Here is a 19,843-nt window from a genome sequence, read left to right as displayed (position 1 = left end):
AGGCTGCTCCACGAGTCCATGGTGACGTGGACCCGTTGACCCACCGCGTGATCCAGCCCTCTCCCGACATTGGCCATTACAGAGCGGTGAAGTGCAGGGATGGCGTGCGTGCGAAAAAATGTCGGCTGGGGATTGGCCAATCGGGGGCTGCACACATCAGTAGTCCACGCATGTCGCTCCCCTCCTGCACAAGGGAATAAGGCAGGAGTTGGGAGCACATGGCCCGTGCCAGCAAGCCGTTCAGCTGACGCACGCGACGGCTGCTGGGAGGCAGAACCCTGACCACCCCCTGGAAGGTGTCGCTGAGCAGGGTCTGGCGACGCCTTTTGCTGGCACGGGAATCACTGGAGGGAGCAGAGGAGGCCACTGAGGACTGGCTGCCAGAACAGGCCTCAGTGTCGGCGGCAGGAGTTGCAGAGGGAGGAGGAGCAGTGCGTTGCTGACGCACTCCTGCTGGTGCTGCTGGAGGAGGTGGAGGAGGACGGGTGGCTGCTGCCGACGGCTTCGCAGTGGTGGCGGGTCTGCCACTGCCAGCTTCTTTCAACTTCATGAACTCCTCATGCTCATGAAAGTGTTTCTCTGCCAGATGGTTCACCAGAGAGGTGGTGCCGTATGCAGAGGGCTCCTTCCCTCTGCTGAGCTGCTGGCGGCACTGGTTGCAGGTGGCATACTTGCACTCCACATATGGCAGGGTGAAATAATTCCAAATTGGGGAGGTGAAGTTGCCCCTTCAGCTGGAAGGTGCTGCTGCCGCTGGTCTCCCTGTGGTGGTTAGGGGGGGTTCTTGGTGCGGCTGGTGGCACTGGCAGAACTCTACGCCTCCGGATCAGCACCCTATGTGGCCTGCATACCACACCCACTTCTGATCCTGCCTATGCCTGCGATGCTGATCCTTCTAGCAAGGCCCACAGACGCATCTTCCTCCTCCTCCTCAGAGCTGATGACATCCTCAGGATCTGCCACCCAGTCTCTGTCCTTCACCCTGTCATCATCATCCTCCCCCTCTGCAAACATGTCCTGCTCGGATGACCCCACAAACTCCCCTTCTGCATGCATGGGCTGAGGGACAGTCACCACTGTCTGACTGTCCAAAGCATCATCCCCCAAAGTGCCCATCAGCATTTCTTCCTCCTCCAATTCTGCCGCAACAGCACTCCATAGCCCCGCTGTGCTTGGGGATAAGAAGAAGGTGCTGCTGAGTGACAGGGTGCTGGTGTTGCCCGCTGGGGCTGGAGAACTGCACTCCTCCTCCTCCTCCCCAGGCAGTGCTGGGCGGCTGCTGCTGCTCTTGCGAACAGAAGTGGTGGCGGGGGTGGAGGACTCGGTTCCAGAGCTAATGGTGGCCTGCTCATCCACCATCAGTTCCACCACAGAGTCTGCGTCCTTCTCCTCAATAGGACGGCTACGACCTGGTGGTGGGAGGAACATCTGCGCCACACGCTGCTGCTGTGTCTCTGCAGCGTGACTCCCAGCTGTTGGGCGGCCAAGGCGTCCACGGCCAGTGGCTAATGGCTGAATAGCCACTGGTGCAGACGCAAAACTGCGCATGGTGGTGGTGGTGGCGCGGCTGCCACGACCTCCTCTCTTGCCAATGCCCTTGCTGCCCCTGCCCAAACCGCGGCTGCCAGTGCCAGACATCATATATTTTTTATTATACAAATGAAAAAAAAAAGTTAGGTATGTAAAGGCGGGTGGGACAAGTGGGGTACTTTAATGGGGTGGGACTGGTGGTGGTGGGTGTGTGAGGTGACGGACAGGTGTACTCTACTCTGCAGAGATCGGTGTAGCGCTAACGAGAGAGTGCACAGTGCGCACACAAAGACCCTAGCTGACGCTGACTGACGGTGTCCCTATACACAGACTACAGTACAGTACAATTCAGCGAATACACAATACAAGTAATATAAACAATAGGACGGGTGTAGCACTAACGAGAGGGTGCGGACAGCGCAAATGTGCACTGCGCACACAAAGACCCTAGGTAACGCGTTGACGGACGGTCCCTATACACAGACTAGAGTACACTACAGTACTAACTAAACAATAGAAGATTCTAGCTAAACAATAGAACAGGTGTGACTAGATTACAGAGAGCAGATACAGGACAGGTATATAGCAGTAAAGCTGGGCCTGCTAACTACAAAATAGTACAATAATCTATCTAACACAGAAGTAGTACAGTAGAGTAGGACAGGTGAGAGCACAGGTAACTAGAGACTAGAGCACAGAGCAGGGCAGGCTGCCTTGCCTAGGCACAGGGCCTAGCTGCTGCAGCACCAGTGACTGTCTTCCTCCCTAGTCCCTAATCACACAAACTAAACTGCCTAAAATACAATCTATTTACAATACAAAGCAATACAGGTGAATATCAAGTGTTGGAGTGAAAAAACGCTTGGTGTATTGAACAATAAATGCCCTTGCACAGACAAAAAGCACTGGAGCAATCTCTCAGTACAGTCAGTCAGTAAGTCGCAAGCAGGACGAGTGAGGCAACATGGCGCCTGCTATTTATAGAGGGGGGCTTGGCCAGGCTCCCCCTCTGTGATTGGCTGCAGTCAGAGGGCTGGGAGCCCTCTGATTCACTTGTGAGGACTCGAGGTGACGTCTGACATGACGCTATCCGAGCGGATGATGCTATCCGAGCTCAGATAGCTAGGATATCTCCGGATAGCTGCTTGCTATCCGAGTGCGCTCGGATAGCACAGCCCGGATAGCTAATACTATTCGAGCTCGGTATTCGAGCTCGAATAGAGAAAAAAGAGCTAGGATATCCGAGTATCTCGCATATCCTAGCTCTGATGAGCACCACTGTGTCAAGGTGCCGCCGGCTCCATCATTTCAGAATGAATCGGGACATAAAGGGAGATGCCACGTGTCGCAGCCTCTCATACCATGAATGTCCTGTCCAGATTGTGACTGTTGGGGCACATGCATTACATACTGGAGGATAATGGCAATGCTGGGGAACACATGGGACATGGCTACACTGGATGAAGATATTACATTCACTCTATGGTGTGATGTATGCCTAGTAAAGTAAGATGCCAGCCATAATAGAAAACTGGCTAACAAGTCACAGCAGTTATAGAAAAGTCTCTTGTATGGCAATTACTTCAAGGGGGATGATCAGGATAGTGACAGGTGTACTATGACCTCCTCTGTAACAAAGTATGGCCACCCCGACCTCTGCTCTGCTCAATACATAACAACAATCAATCACACAATTACCTCTTCCAACAATGTCTCCCCTCCACTTCCTGCCAATTCTCTTCCCACTGTTACAATAATTCCTTTCTGTGTTACATTACATCACTTCCTGTCTGTGGCTTCATTCGCCATCTTGTGGTGAATAGGCTAACTGCAGCCACAGTTTGTAGAATAACGTGCATTCTAATTAGAATTATTATGGGAATCAGTTCTCCTCTCCTGTTGCCGGTGTCATGTCAGAAATTGCAGCCCGAATGCAGCCCTGCACGCTGAAGGATAAACGTCATCGCGTACTAGAGCATCGGGCTACACGTCTTCAGTACGCGACAATTAAAAGCGCATGCCCGTTTTTATGCAGCTGAATTGTGTTGAACGTTGCGGCCGCCTCCGCCCCCCACCGCTGTCATTAGCATACTAACCTCCTACAGCCCTTCCTGATTTCCTCCGTATCATCCTATAGAAGGTAGATATGCTTGTATTGCCTTCTAATTAAATGATAGAGGATGGGTGGATGTGGTGTTGCTGCGCACGACTATTTCAAGAGCAAGGGGTGGAGTATAATGAGATAAACAGAGCAGCATAAAAATATACAGATTCTTCACACTACCTTGTAAGAGAATTGAACTGCAGCGTTGGAGGATGACGTAGCACGCACGTCCCACAGCCGCATGCGCAGAAGCAACAGAGCTGCAACATCTGAGAGGCTGCAATAGCTGACATGACACCGGATGCTTCAACCTCCTGCATGGAGAATTTATCGGCGACCCCCAGGTATTAATGACCACATAATTTGCCCCATTCTTATGATTTTATAGAGTGGGTGTTTCTTTGCAGCCTCCGTGCATAGTGCGCCCCTCTCTGCCACTTCTAACACTGCAGCAGACTCCAATATGTTTGTATTTCTATACTGATGCCTGATTTGTGGACACTCCAGTATTGTGCCCTTTCCTAGAATTATGAGGTCATCATATTTCTAAAGCTAGTTGTGATTATTGTCACATTACATTGTGTTTAGATATTTATTTTAAGTATTTATATAGCACTGACATAATACGCAGAGCTGTACAGAGTATGTATTGTCTTCACGCCCGTTTCTTGGGCCGTGCTGGGCGTGCGGCCGCCTGGGGTGCTGTTGGGAGGGGGACGCTATAATGGAGGGGGGAGCCGGAGCCGCGGGGAGGGCAGCCCGACCTCTCCCTCCCTCTCCTCTCCCGGGCCGCCCTCCGTGCTCCCCCCTCCAGACTGCAGAGTAATGCGCAGGGAGCGCTGTATACAACATACCTCCCTGCGTTCCAAGCGCTGCTCTCTCGCCGCCAGTCTCTTCCTCTCTGCCTATACGATGATACACACGCTGCTTCCTGTTAGCCAGAAGCGGCGTGTGTATCATCGTATAGGCAGAGAGGAAGAGACCGGTGGCGAGGGACTCTGCAGTCTGGAGGGGGGAGCACGGAGGGCGGCCTGGGAGAGGAGAGAGAGGGAGAGGTCGGGCTGCCCTCCCCGCGGCTCTGGCTCCCCCCCTCCATCATAGGGGGGCAGCTACCTATCTATCTAACCTATACTGGGGGGCACCTACCTAATCTAACTTACGCTGGGGGGCAGCTACCTATCTAACCTATACTGAGGGGCACCTACCTAATCTTACCTACACTGGGGGGCAGCTACCTATCTAACCTACACTGGGGGGCAGCTACCTATCTAACCTACACTGGGGGGCAGCTACCTACTCTAACCTACACTGGGGGCAGCTACCTTTCTAACCTACACTGGGGGGCAGCTACCTATCTAACCTATACTGGGGGGCAGCTACCTATCTAACCTACGCTGGGGGGCAGCTACCTATCTAACCTATACTGGGGGGCAGCTACCTATCTAACCTACGCTGGGGGGCAGCTACCTATCTAACCTACACTGGGGGGCAGCTGCCTATCTAACCTATACTGGGGGGGCACCTACCTAATCTAACCTATACTGGGGGGCACCTACCTAATCTAACCTACACTGGGGGGCAGCTACCTAATCTAACCTATACTGGGGGCACCTACCTAATCTAACCTACACTGGGGGGCAGCTACCTATCTAACTTATACTGGGGGGCAGCTACCTGTCTAACCTACACTGGGGGGCACCTACCTATCTAATCTATACTGGGGGGCAGCTACCTAATCTAACCTACGCTGGGGGGCAACTACCTATCTAACCTATACTGGGGGGCACCTACCTAATGTAACCTACGCTGGGGGGCAGCTACCTATCTAACCTATAGTGGGGGCAGCTACCTATCTAACCTATACTGGGGGGCAGTTACCTAATCTAACCTACGCTGGGGGGCAGCTACCTATCTAACCTACACTGGGGGGCACCTACCTAATCTAACCTACACTGGGGGCAGCTACCTATCTAACCTACACTGGGGGGCAGCTACCTATCTAACCTACACTGGGGGGCAGCTACCTAATCTAACCTACACTGGGGGGCAGCTACCTATCTAACCTATACTGGGGCACTTATCTAACCTGTATTGGGGGCACCTACCTAGCTAGCCTATACAGGTGGCAACTATACTGGCTACCTATATTGCAGGCACCTACCTAAATAACCTATACTGGGGGCACCTACCTATCTAACCTATGCTGGGGGCAACTATTCTGGCTAGGAATGCTCGGATACCCCTTTTTAATATTCGAGTTAGGTCGAATTCGAATAGTAAATTATTCGAGTTCGGTCGAATATTCGAGTCGCATATTTTTTACTATTCGATTCGACCTCGGTATTCTAGCTCACTATTCGAGTCGATATTCGAGCTCATTCTTCGAGCTGACTATTTGAATTGGCCTTAAATAGCTTCCAACACTTGTTTTGGGGGTGAATGATGCAAGAAACATCCTTTTTTCCAAGTAACAACAGCAAGTGATTATGTGGGGATGTTCCTTTAAAAAAAACCAAAACTGTTTGAATGAGAAGGTGTGTCCAAAGTTCTGTTCAGTACTGTATCATGATCATCTTCTTCTTCTTCTTCGCATGGTGGAAGCGCCATTGTATGTGCTCCCTGGCAGTGGAAACACACAAACAGCAGGAGGTAAATTCAGCAGCAGGAGGAGGAGGAGGATGAGTGTGTGGCAGCAGGCAGTCAATGAGGCAGGCAGCGAGACATAATAGGCTGTGGTACCTAGCGGTGGTACCAGGCCGTAAATACACAGCATGAGGTTCCAGACAGCGGTCGTGAAGCCCACATCATGTCCAATACACAACTGGGACAACACAGTTTTCAACCCGGACACCTCTAAAAATAATATCACAAAGTATTAAAAAGTATATATTTTTTTATTTTTAAAGAAATGCAGCTATTTTTGAGCGTAATAAATAGCTAGTGACGCATGGTGGAAGCGCCATTGTATGTGCTCCCTGGCAGTGAAAACACACAGACAGCAGGAGGTAAATTCAGCAGCAGGAGGATGAGTGTGTGGCAGCAGGAAGTCAATGAGGCAGGCAGCGAAACATAATAGGCTGTGGTACCTAGCGGTGGTACCAGGCCGTAAATACACAGCATGAAGTTCCAGACAGCGGTCGTGAAGCCCACATCATGTCCAATACACAACTTGGAAAACACAGTTTTCAGCACCTCAGAAAAATTAAACCTTTTTTTTATTTTTTTTTACAGCAAATTACACATATAGCTATTGTTGGACGTAATAGCTGGTGGCAGAGTGGCAGCAAAAGGTAATTCTGTGTACCCTGGCAGTGGGAAACACAGACAGACAGCAGCAGGAGGAATGGAGGAGTAGTGTGAGTGTGGCAGCAGGCAGGCAGTGTGACATAATAGCCCTGGTACCTAGCGGTGATACCAGGGCTGTAAATAAACACAACAGGAGGTCCCAGACAGCGGTCGTGCAGCCCACATCATGTCCAATACACAACTGGGACAACACAGTTTTCAACCCGGGCACCTCAGAAAAATTAAACCTTTTTTTTTTCTTTTTTTTACAGCAAATTACACATATAGCTATTGTTGGACGTAATAGCTGGTGGCAGAGTGGCAGCAGATGGTAATTCTGTGTACCCTGGTAGTGGGAAACACAGACAGACAGCAGAAGGGCAGTACACAGCAGCCCACTGTAGGTGTAAAATGTGTGGCTGCAGGCGACGTAATAGTCAAAGTGAACCAGGCTGGCTTAGTGAGCAGGAGCCAGGAGGTGGTAAAGGGTGGTAAGGCATATTAACGATGGTTCCGGCAGCCACTTCATATCCCCCTCTCGCCGACAACAGGGGCCAGGAACTCGCCTTCCACCCACGCCTGGTTCATCTTGAGAAACGTCAGTCTGTCCACAGACTTGTGAGACAGACGTGAGCATTTCTCGGTCACCACGCCACCAGCTGCACTGAAACAGCGCTCGGACAGCACGCTGGAAGGGGGACAGGACAGCACTTCCAGGGCGTACTGCGCCAGCTTGCTCCAGATCTCCAGGCGCTTGACCCAATACTCCATGGAATCAACAGGGGCATCGCTGTCAAGCCCGCTGTAGGACCCCCCATGTAGTCAGCCACCATGCGGGTCAGGCGCTGGCTGTGACCGGTGGAGGATGCTGCTGCATGCACCTCCTCTCTAGTCACTGCTGCCGGAGCCTCTACAGTCCTGTAGAGCTCGTGGCTGAGAGACAGCAGGTCTGTGGGGCACTTGCTGCTGCTGGATGCAGGCACCTGCTGCTGCCTCTGTGCTGGCTGGACAGTGGGGGTGGAAGGCTGGGGGAAGGCTTCCTCCAAGCGCTCAACAAGGGCCTGCTGCAAGCTCCTTATTTTTTTTTCTTTTTTTTTCGGTATAAATTTTTATTGAAGATTGTCATATAACATTTGACAGCATGTCTAAAGTTCACAGCCGTAAACATATACATTTTTCAACAATAATCATTTACAACCTTCAATTTTTCTATTTTATATTAGATGTCATACCATGGGTAAAGAGAGAAAACCGTTTCTCCATTAAACGTGTACATAATGGGGTTCTAAGAAAAGTATAGAAATGAGCATCATTTTTAACATCCCCACTTGCTCTTAGCCTCTCAGGCAAAGTGGATTCAGTTCAACACCATCTAGAGTTTGTCGATTGTAGATTTATCGTGAAGTTTTCCACCTTTTCCAGATGCAGCACGTATTTTGCTTTTAGCAGATTAAGACCAGTACGCATTGTATAAACTTAACATTTAACAACTATTCTACCCCACCTAACTATATACAGTATTGGTATTGGTGTCTCCGTCACATAATATCTCCCTCCAGAGTTCTCCCCTGTCTCATTATTCTTCCAAGGATGTATTTCTCCCATGTTATTAAACTTCAAGTACCCCCAGATATCCACCTATTTTTTGTTCCAGATACCAGGTAGTGTTTTGTAAAGGAGTCATCACACTCTTAATCAGCTCTCTCGAACATTCTTTTTCTAAATAAGCTCTCCAAGTTTTAAAGAACTTTTTTAAAGAATGTTTCTTTTCTCGCTCAATATTCAAGTTTTCTAAATGCATAAGGTGATCTATTATTTCTTTCAGCATATTTTCAGTAAACACTGTAGGTTGTAGCCAGTGGCGCAATATGAGCTTCTTGGTAGCAAGCAGCACCATATGTTCTATTCTAAATAAAGACTTAGTCTGTTCTCCTTCCAAAAAGTCAGGACTATGTAGCAGACAGAAAAGGGGATGTAATGCTCTATTTTTTCCATGAATTCTCTGCAAAAGGTCCAGCGCCATAGCCCAAAGTGACTGTATAGGTTCACATGACCATAGCATATGATCTAAATCTGGGGAAAGAGAGGGACATTTTAGGGCAACCATGTAGTTCAGCTGTATTTCCCGAATGACGGTAGGGTCCTTTTATTGGTATATATGCTCTATGAATAATCTTGTATTGCATCTCCCGCCAATCAGCACTAATGATAGATTTCCTAGTAAGATTCCAGGCTAGAACTACGGATTCTTGGACCTCTTCCAAAGAGTTCCCACTCAAGTTGGACCACTTGGAGAGATGGTTAGTAAGCCCATGCCTCTTACTTGATTGTCCCTAATAAAGGAGTATATCCACGAAAGGGATTGTTTACCATCTAGTCCTGACAGCATGTCTTCAAATCTCTGGTTTATGGGTAAAACCCCGCCTCTTCCCATCACTGATTCAAAATAACTTTTAAGTTGGGAGTAGTAAAAGTGATGAGTTGACATAAAAGGGTATTGTTTCTTAATGTCTTCAAAGTTTCGGAGAGACCCTACAGGAGTCAGAAATGAGGACAAGCAAACCACTCCTTTTTTTCTCCATATTTGAAAGGCAGCATGCATATTACCCGGAAGAAACCCAGGGTTGCCCACCAACGGAGCTCGGTGAGATAGCTGACCAGACAATTTAAACAATTTCCTGGATTCCCTCCAGGCAAGCACAGTGTCTCTCAACACTAAATTCTTTTTTATATATGAGGGCAAAAGTGAAAGTTTAGTATGGAGTATACCCTGTAAAGACCAAGGCAATACCATTTCCGACTCCAGAGGGGTATTGGAGTAATAAGTAGAATTTCCCATCCAATCCCTTATGTGTCGAAATAGTGATGCCAAATTATAGCCTCTAATATCAGGGAAATTAAATCCCAACTGGTCAGCAGATTTTTTTAACTTGGATAAGGCTATTCTAGGCTTTCTACTGGACCATAAGAATTTTACAAAAGCTGATTCTATAATCACAATGTCTTTATGGCGCATCAAAATAGGTATAGTCTGGAGGGGATATAGCAAGCGTGCAAAACTGATCATCTTAATCAGATATATTCTTCCGCTTAGAGATATCGGGAGATGTTCCCATCTATGTAATTCAGCTTTGATTTTATCTATAAGGGGGGCATAGTTAAGGTGATATAGACGACCAGGATCCCTTGGGATTTTTATCCCCAAATATGTAATAAATTCAGCAGCTCCCTTAATTCCTCTCAAACTAAGCCATTCCTTATGCTTCTCATGAGAATGTTTAGATAAAAAAAGCAGTTCACTCTTGTGATAGTTTATAACCAGTCCCGAGAAGGACCCAAACATTTTAATGTGCGCCATTATTTTAGTCAAATCTCTTTTTGGATTAGATAAAAATAGCAAAATGTCGTCCGCAAATAGAGCCGACTTTTCATGACAGGCCCCAACTTGTATACCCTCAAATATATCCAATGAGCTCAGGGCACGAGACAGAGGCTCCAGGGCCAAATTAAATAATAATGGAGATAAAGGGCACCCCTGCCTCGTCCCCCGTCCCAACGACACATTCGCTCCCATCCCCTCCAGTAGGGACACCTTAGCTTCAGGTTTGTCATACATAGCCAAAATATAGGACATAAATTTTCCCTCGAACCCAAATGCCGACATTACTCTATAAAGCCATGGCCACTCGACGCTATCGAAGGCCTTCTCAGCATCTAATGCCAAGAAGGCCTCCGATCCAGTCTCACCTCCCCCCAGCCGGCAGTGTTCCAAGATAGACAAAGCCCTTCTTATATTAGACACCGCACTCCGTCCCTGAACGAATCCTACTTGATTGTCCATAATTAAATTGGGAAGTAAAACTGCCAGTCTATCTGCCATAATTTTGGATGCAAATTTAATGTCCTGATTAAGGAGTGAGATCGGCCTATAAGAGGCCGGATCTTCCGGCTCCTTGCCAGGTTTCGGGATCAACTTAATATATGCCAAATTGGCCGTAGGGGGGAATGTCTGCGTTGAAATAATTTTGTTGTACAGAGACGTTAAACATGTCGTGATTTGTGGTCTCAATAATCGATAAAATTCAGATGTAAGTCCATCCGGACCTGGAGCTTTCCCTAGTGTCGAATGTTTGACTATCTGATCTACTTCTTTTTCTGTAATATCGGCATTTAAGTATTCTAGATCATCTTCCGAAAGTTTTGGCAATGTAATTTTCCCCAAGTATTCTTCCATACTCACAGAGTCTACTCCCTTAGATTCATATAATCTTTCATAGAAAGAAGTAAATACATTAATCACCTCTTTATGCCCTGATCGTAGCTTGCCTTGTGAATCTTTTAATGAGTGGATATGACTGGGAGCCCACCCAGACTTAGTTAAATTGGCAAGAAATTTTCCCGACTTATTAGCCAATTTGAAAAACTTTGCTGCTCTATATGAACGAAAAGTTTTATCGTATCTTTCCAGCCAAAGATCACATTCTTTTTTGGCATTTAGCCATAACTTACGATTAATGTCCAAGGGTTGTTCTAAATATGTTAGATAGGCTATTCTGACTCTACCACATGTCTGAGTGTAATTTTCCAGCGCCTTTTTTTTATATGATGCAACATATCCTATGATACGTCCCCTTAGGACTGCCTTAGCCGTTTCCCAGTACAGAATTGGCTCCCTGCGGTGTTGTCTATTGTCTTCAGAGTATTCCCACCACCAATTAGTGATGAGAGATGCAAATTGTTCGTCATTGTAAAGATAGCTGGGGAACCTCCATCCTTCCCATGTGCGTTTAGTTAGGCCCAGATGTACCAAAGCTTGGACTGGAGCATGATCAGAAATGAGCATTGCTTTAATATCACATGAAATAAATTTAGTAATCAGATTAGGGGACACTAGGATTAAATCTATCCTGGAGTGTGAAGCGTGCACTCCCGAATAGTGTGTAAAATCACGATCTAAGGGGTGTAAATGTCTCCATATATCGGTTAGTCCTGTCTCTAGTAAGAAGAGTTCTAATTGTTTATCCTGATGCCTCACAGGCACATCCATCCTTGGGGATGGCCCCTTTCTGTCTTCTCTTATTGATGGGACAGCATTATAATCTCCAGCTACTATGACTTTCGCATACGATGGGGCAGTTTGAATGTTAGTAGCTAATGTGTCGTAAAAAGCTTGGTTATCAGTATTCGGTGCGTATATTCCCCATATAATGAGATGTTGGTCCTCAAATATCTACCTTTAGCCATCTCCCATCATCCATGTCTACCTCAGATGTCTTTATTTTGCCTGCAAGTTGTTTATTGAACAGTATAATAACTCCAGCTCTTCTTCCACAAGAGGGGGAGCCAATTGCTTTGCCCACCCAAAATTTAGACATAAGTTGAATTTCGTTTTCCCGCAAATGTGTCTCTTGTAGAATTGCGCAGTCTACCTTCATTTTATGTAAATGGCGCAATACTTGGGTACGTTTCTGTGGTGTACGCAGGCCACGTACATTCCACGTAATTAATTTAAGGTCTTTAAGGAGGATGACAGAAAGGGGGCATTAACCAGAACAAGTTATAATAAACATTCTTAATTGTCAGGGAGTGTCCCAGCTACACTTCCCCAACAGTACTTTTATCATTATGAGAGTATCCGGAAGGATAACTAAAACACCTATCTAAATATATAATAAATGTGACGGAGACACCATCAACCCACCCAGTTTCGACCCAAACCCTCCCACTCCCACAATTCGACAATGAAAGTACAGAGACCTCGATGCAGCAAGATCTACATCGGCTCTGCATCCCCACCACTAAATCACATCCAACATGGATCACAGTATTCTCATTTAAAGGTGATACATTTTCTGACTTCCTTTTTTCCTGATGAGAATAATAAACCAGTACAGTAAGCAACAAGAGCCAAGCTGACAGCGCGGCTCCTCTATCGAGCATTTAAAGTAAAGGACTAAACAAAGAGGGATTCCCCTCGATATTGAGCAGTGAGTAAGTCCTCCGCCACTAAATAAGAACTTGCACAAAAGAAAAAAAAACAGCAACCAAGTGCATAATGTCAATCCCCTAGTTTAAGCTTGAAAAAGTAAAACAAAAATAACACAAAAAAACATCTCCCCAATGTAATAGCATCATAACACAAGTTATAAGGAGGCAGCGCTAAATAATACCATGAATGTTAAATAGGTGTCTGTCAGTCTCCCCATTCTGAAGATGTTTGACTCAATTGCTTAGTGGGATCCTCTTGGGATTGGTCAGTGTTCTGCAATTGATCAGGTTCAGAGGTCTGACTCTGCAAAAGCGGAGACCCAGCAGACAGCTTGCGAATATATTTGTCTGCCTCCTGAGGACACACAAAAGGATTAGCTTTACCTTCTGAGTCATATATGAGCAGAGTCGCCGGATAATTCAATGCAAAGCGGATTTTCTTTTTCACAAGAGTCTGGCATGCTGGGTTAAACGCCTTGCGAGCCTTGTTTACTTCCGCAGAGTAATCTGCGAATATAAGGATCTTGCGGCCTTGATAATCTAGTTGTCGTGAGGTTCTGTAGGCTTTCATTAAATCCGTTTTTTCAGAATAGTCTAGATATCTTGCTATTACTGGTCTGGGACCTTACGATCATTTCGGACAGGGCCAACTCGGTGAGCTCGCTCCACCTTAAGTAGAGTGTTAAAACCTAAGGCTTGCGGAAATGTAGTAGAGCACAAAGACGCTAAATCTGCAGGCTTTACTGATTCTGGTATGCCGATGAATCTTAAGTTATTCCGCCTGGAACGGTTCTCAAGGTCGTCCAGTTTGTCAAATATGATTACTTGTTTATTACAAGTTGTCTGTGCCAGATTTTGGGCCTCCTCTACCTTGTCTTCCAGGTCACTAAGTTTTTTCTCAACTTCTGATACCTTTTTCACCACCTCCGTTACCTCACCTTTGAAGTCTTTCAAGTGGCATCCTATAGCTTCCGCTATCATTGAAGAGAGATCTGGGCGAAGGAGTGCCACCATTTCTGCAGCCAAAGCTTTGTAGTCTACTGCTGGAGTGAAGTCTCCTCTGCGCTCCATTACTGGAGCCCCTTCTCCAGCATTAGCTTCTATCACTCCGGAGGGTGCTTGGTCGCCGCTGCCTCTCACCAGAGTGTTACCTCTCTCAATAGCCTCCTCCGTCCCAGCAGATGCCTGGTTCTTCGCGGATGTGTCATCTCCCGCGTTAGCGTCCGCCATCTTGGGAGGTGCCTGGCTTAAGCTGCCCTTCGTGGTGCGGGGTTGTCTCAGGTCCCGGGGGGTACGCAACAGGTACCGCTCAATGGTGGCCGTCTCGGGGAACTCCGCCATGCGGATAGCAGTTAGTGGGGAGATGTTTAGTGTCGCAGGGGATCGGGAGTTCGTAGCGGAGGACGGAGCTCACCGCTCATGCAGCCATCTCACCAGGCGCCGGAACCGGAAGTCCGCAAGCTCCTTATTTGTTGCGCTGGGTCTCCTCCTGCAGGAGGCAGGAACTGGCTCAACTTCCCCTTGAGGCGTGGGTCCAACATCATGCTGATCCAAATGTCCTCCCTCTGCTTCATCTGGATCACCCTGGGGTCCCTGCGCAGGCACGTCAGCATGTGCGCTGCCATTGGGAAGAGGCGGGCCACGTGTGCTGGCACATCGACGGCAGTGCTGTCCTCATCCTCCTCCTCTGCCTCCTCAGCCTCATCCTCTCTCCACCCCCGCACCAACTCAGCTGCGCTGTGCTGATCCCCCTCATCAGCAGCAAGGTCAGGGACCTCCACCAAGTCCTCCTCCTCCTCCCCCTCAGAGGTGGACTGTGCAGCTGCATGCCGCTCCTGCTGGGCCAAGGCTGCCGCTCCCTGTTCCAGCAAAGCATCGAGGGCCCTGTTCAGCAGACAAACCAGGGGCACCCACTCGCACACCATAGCATGGTCCCTGCTCACCATGTTGGTGGCCTGCAGAAAGGGAGCCAGCACTAAGCACACCTGCTGCATGTGCCCCCAGTCGTCATCGGGGATGATGGATGGGATGTTGCTGGTCTTGTCCCTTTTCTGAGCGGCGGACACAGTGGCCAAGGCAAGGTACTGGTTGACAGCGTGCTTCTGTTCAACCAGACGCTCCAACATCGCCAGGGTGGAGTTCCAGCGAGTTGGAACGTCAAGGATCAGCCGATGGCGTGGAAGCTCTAGCTCCTTTTGCATGTCTTCCAGGCTCGCAGAGGCTGCAGGCGAGCGCCGGAAGTGACGCACAACATTCCTTGCCATTTCCAGCAGTTCGTCCAACCCCTGGTAGGTGCGCAAGAACTTCTGCACCACCAGGTTCAGCACGTGGGCAAGACAGGGGATGTGGGTCAGGTTTCCCCTGTCGATTGCGGCAACCAGATTGGCCCCATTATCGGCCACCACCTCTCCGACTCTGAGGCCTCTGGGGGTCAGCCAACTCCTCTCCTGCTCCTGGAGTTTGGCCAACACATGGGTTGCCGTCAGTTTGGTTTTCCCAAGGCTGACCAACTGCAGCAGCGCTTGGCAGTGGCGTGGCTTCACGCTGCTGCTGAGGCGGGGGGTTTGGCCAGGTGTGTCGGACGATGGCAGAGGATCAGAGGAACCTGCTGCAGTTCCCCTGACCCTGCGGGGTGGCACCACCCACTGTGTTGCTGCTGCTGCTGTGCCCGCTGCTGCTCTCCCATCCTCACCCCCTTCCACCAAGCTGACCCAGTGGACAGTGAAGGACAGGTAGCGGCCTGTCCCGAAGCGGCTGCTCCAGGAGTCCATGGTGACGTGGACCCTTTCACCAACCGCGTGCTCCAGCCCTCGCTCCACATTGGCCATCACAAAGTGGTGCAGTGCAGGCATGACCTTGCGGGCGAAGAAGTGTCTGCTGGGGAGCTGCCAGTCTGGGGCTGCACAAACAAGCAGCGCACGCCTGTCGCTCCCCTCCTGCATGAGCGTGTACAGCAGGAGTTGGGAGCACATGGCCTGTGCCAGCAAGCCGTTCAGCTGCCACACGCGACGGCTGCTGGGAGGCAGAGCCCTAACCACCCCCTGGAAGGACTCGCTCAAAAGGCTCTGGCGTCGCCTTTTGCTAGCACGGGAATCAGCGGAGACAGCAGAGGAGGCCACTGAGGACTGGCTGCCAGAACAGGCCTCAGTGTCGGCGGCAGGAGTTGCAGAGGGGGGAGGAGCAGTGCGTTTCCGCACTCCTGCTGGTGGTGCTGGAGGAGCAGGAGGGCGGGTAGCTGCTGTTGCTGCTTCTGAAGGCTGTGCAGTGGTGGGTGTGGTGCCACTGCCAGCGCCAGATGCCTTCAGCCTCTTGAACTCCTCATGGTGGTAATGTTTAGCAGCAAGATGGTTCAGAAGAGAGGTGGTGCTGTACTTTAAGGGGTCTGCACCTCTGCTCAGCTTCTGCTGACAGTGGTTGCAAGGGGCGTACTTGCTGTCAACTGTGGGCATGCTGAAAAATTGCCAGATTGGTGACGTGAAAGCCCCCCTACGGACTGGAGCCGCTGCTGCCTGTCTCCCTGTGGTGGTTGGGGGGGGGGGCTTGGGTGCGGCTGGTGGTGGTACTGGCAGATGCTGCTGCTGCTGAGCCTGAGACACCAGCAGGCTGTAGGACCTGCCTACTGCTGCCAATGCTTGCAATGATGCGCCTCCTTGCAAGGCCCACAAGCGCATCCTCCTCCTCCTCCTCAGAGCTGCTGATGATGACATCCCCAGGAGCTGGTGGCACCCAGTCTTTGTCCGTCACCCTGTCATCATCATCATCCTCCCCCCTCCTGAAACATGTCCTGCTCGGATAATGACCCCCCAAACTCCTCTCCTGATGCATGGATGGGCTGCTTGACTGTCGCCACAGTCTTGCTGTCCAATCCCTCTTCCCACAAAGTGCCCATCAGCATCTCCTCCTCAAAATCGCCAACAACAGCAGACAATTCCCTGATGATGCCTGGGGGCAAAATACTGCTGAATGACAGGTCGCCAACTTGTAGAGTTGAGCTGAAATTTTCGTTATTTCGCATTACTAAAATTACGCATGCGAAATTTGCGATTACGATGCAAAATTACAGTAGTGTAATTGCCATTAAAATCGTAATTGAAAATACCGTAAGCGTAATTTTCAACGCGTAATTTCGCGTTTCGTTCATGCTGTAATTTCGCATGAAACGCTACCGTAATTTCGCGTTAAACCGTAACGCTCCGTATAATATAAAAAAGCCGCCGACTTTAAGGGTTAATAGCAAAGCCCCCTTAAATGCTAAGAGCCTCAAATTTGGAGAATATATTAAGGTAAGGAGATCAGGAGGAATAACAGGAAAAAATTTTTTTTCAAAAAGACCTTATAGTTTTTGAGAAAATCGATTTTTCAGTTTTTTTTGCACAGGTAACAATAGTGTATTATTTTCATAGATTCCCCCAAGTGGGAAGAGTTTTACTTACTTCGTTCTGAGTGTGGGAAATATAAAAAAAAAACGACGTGGGGTCCCCCCTCCCAGACCTCTTTAACCCCTTGTCCCCCATGCAGGCTGGGATAGCCAGAATGCGGAGCACCGGCCGCGTGGGGCTCCGCACCCTGACTATACCAGCCCGCATGATCCATGGATTGGGGGGTCTCGGAAGGGGAGGGGCAGCCAAGCTTTCCCCTCCCCCTCCGAGCCCTTGTCCAATCCAAGGACAAGGGGCTCTTCTCCACCTCCGATGGGCGGTGGAGGTGGAGGCCGCGATTTCCTGGGGGGGGGGTTCATGGTGGAATCTGGGAGTCCCCTTTAAAAAGGGGTCCCCCAGATGCCCACCCCCCCTCCCAGGAGAAATGAGTATAGAGGTACTTGTACCCCTTACCCATTTCCTTTAAGAGTTAAAAGTAAATAAACACACAAACACTTAGAAAAAGTATTTTAATTGAACAAAAAACATAACCACGAAAAAAGTCCTTTAATATTCTTAATTAACCATTAATACTTAATCCCTTTAAATAAATGATCCCTCGAAATAGCCTCGGAAATGTTCTATCAGTTACAATGTAACAAAGTTATTACAATGTAACAACTTTGTTACATTGTAACTACGCCACACCCGACGTCACTCGCCGCCGCCGCATACGCGTCTGCGCTGCACGGACCGACAGAGCTCTGAGCTATATAGCTCAGAGCTCTCTAAAGCATCTTTGTATTTTGGCTCCAAGGAGCCCCATTGGTCCTTAGCAGACCAATGGGGTTCCTTCAAATCAGAAGGAACCCCATTGGTCTGCTAAGGACCAATGCGGCTCCTTGGAGCCAAAATACAAAGATGCTTTAGAGAGCTCTGAGCTATATAGCTCAGAGCTCTGTTGGGTCCGTGCAGGACGCTAAGTACCCGCCGGCTCCGCTGCCCTCCCACATGTCACCCACATGTCACCCACATGTGGGTGACAGATGTGGGCGGGGTGGACAGCGGGAGCTGCGGGGACTTAGCGTCCTGCACGGACGCGTAACTGAGCGGCGAGTGACGTCGGGTGCGGCGTAGTTACAATGTAACAAAGTTGTTACATTGTAATAACTTTGTTACATTGTAACTGATAGAACATTTCCGAGGCTATTTCGAGGGATCATTTATTTAAAGGGACAGGTAAGTATTAATGGTTAATTAAGAATATTAAAGGACTTTTTTCGTGGTTATGTTTTTTGTTCAATTAAAATACTTTTTCTAAGTGTTTGTGTGTTTATTTACTTTTAACTCTTAAAGGAAATGGGTAAGGGGTACAAGTACCTCTATACTCATTTCTCCTGGGAGGGGGGGGTGGGCATCTGGGGGACCCCTTTTTAAAGGGGACTCCCAGATTCCACCATGAAACCCCCCCCCCCCAGGAAATCGCGGCCTCCACCTCCACCGCCCATCGGAGGTGGAGAAGAGCCCCTTGTCCTTGGATTGGACAAGGGCTCGGAGGGGGAGGGGAAAGCTTGGCTGCCCCTCCCCTTCCGAGACCCCCCAATCCATGGACCATGCGGGCTGGTATAGTCAGGGTGCGGAGCCCCACGCGGCCGGTGCTCCGCATTCTGGCTATCCCAGTCTGCATGGGGGACAAGGGGTTAAAGAGGTCTGGGAGGGGGGACCCCACGTCGTTTTTTTTTATATTTCCCACACTCAGAACGAAGTAAGTAAAACTCTTCCCACTTGGGGGAATCTATGAAAATAATACACTATTGTTACCTGTGCAAAAAAAACTGACATTTTCCGCATTTAAAAGACATTTTCGCCCTTGAAACTTAAAAATCGATTTTCTCAAAAACTATAAGGTCTTTTTGCAAAATTTTTTTTCCTCTTATTCCCACTGATCCCCTTAATATACCCTGGGAATTTGGTGTTCCTAAACTTTAAGCAGGCTTTGCTATTAACCGTTAAAGTCGGCGGGTTTTTAAATGTTTAGATTTTTCCTTTGAAACTTTAACATCGATTTTCTCAAAAACTATAAGGTCTTTTTGAAAAAACATTTTTTCCTCTTATTCCTTCTGATCTCCTTAATATATTCTCCAAATTTGAGGCTCTTAGCATTTAAGGGGGCTTTGCTATTAACCCTTAAAGTCGGCGGCTACCTAACATTGATCCATGCGTCAACTTTTCCGCTTCGGGAGCATGGCCATACGCATTAATTTCGTAATACCCGCTGCAATGCGAAAATTACGCGAAAATTAAGCTTACGCGAAATTTCACGAAATCCTTCATTACGATTATGTACTTATGGCCATAAACGTAATTACACTAATTACGCGAAATTTCGCGAAATCGTAATTACGCCATTACGCTCATCTCTACCAACTTGTGACGGTGAACTGACCTCCTTCTCCTCCCCAGGCCCTGCTGGGCGGCTGCTGCGAACAGGGGTGGTGGTGGTGGTGAGGGTGGAGGCCTCGGATGCAGAGCTGATGGCGGGCTGCTCATCCTCCGTCATCAGTTGCATCACAGTGGC

The 19,843-nt window shown here is 48.7% G+C and overlaps 1 protein-coding gene across 1 annotated transcript in view; it reads right to left on the bottom strand.

Annotated features, from left to right (window-relative positions):
• LOC137537113 (uncharacterized) overlaps positions 1-19,843 on the bottom strand; it is a 162,792-nt gene that overhangs the window by 74,429 nt on the left and 68,520 nt on the right. The window contains 4 exon segments of the mRNA XM_068259248.1: positions 3,229-3,275; positions 9,290-9,451; positions 10,373-11,187; positions 13,521-14,239. Coding sequence (XP_068115349.1) covers positions 3,229-3,275; positions 9,290-9,451; positions 10,373-11,187; positions 13,521-14,239 — 1,743 coding nt within the window.

The sequence above is a fragment of the Hyperolius riggenbachi genome, chromosome 10, assembly GCF_040937935.1.
Source record: "Hyperolius riggenbachi isolate aHypRig1 chromosome 10, aHypRig1.pri, whole genome shotgun sequence".
In the NCBI taxonomy this organism is placed as follows: domain Eukaryota; kingdom Metazoa; phylum Chordata; class Amphibia; order Anura; family Hyperoliidae; genus Hyperolius; species Hyperolius riggenbachi.
The sequence above is the reverse complement of the archived record's forward strand: the minus strand, read 5'-3'. Positions and strand labels throughout refer to the sequence as shown.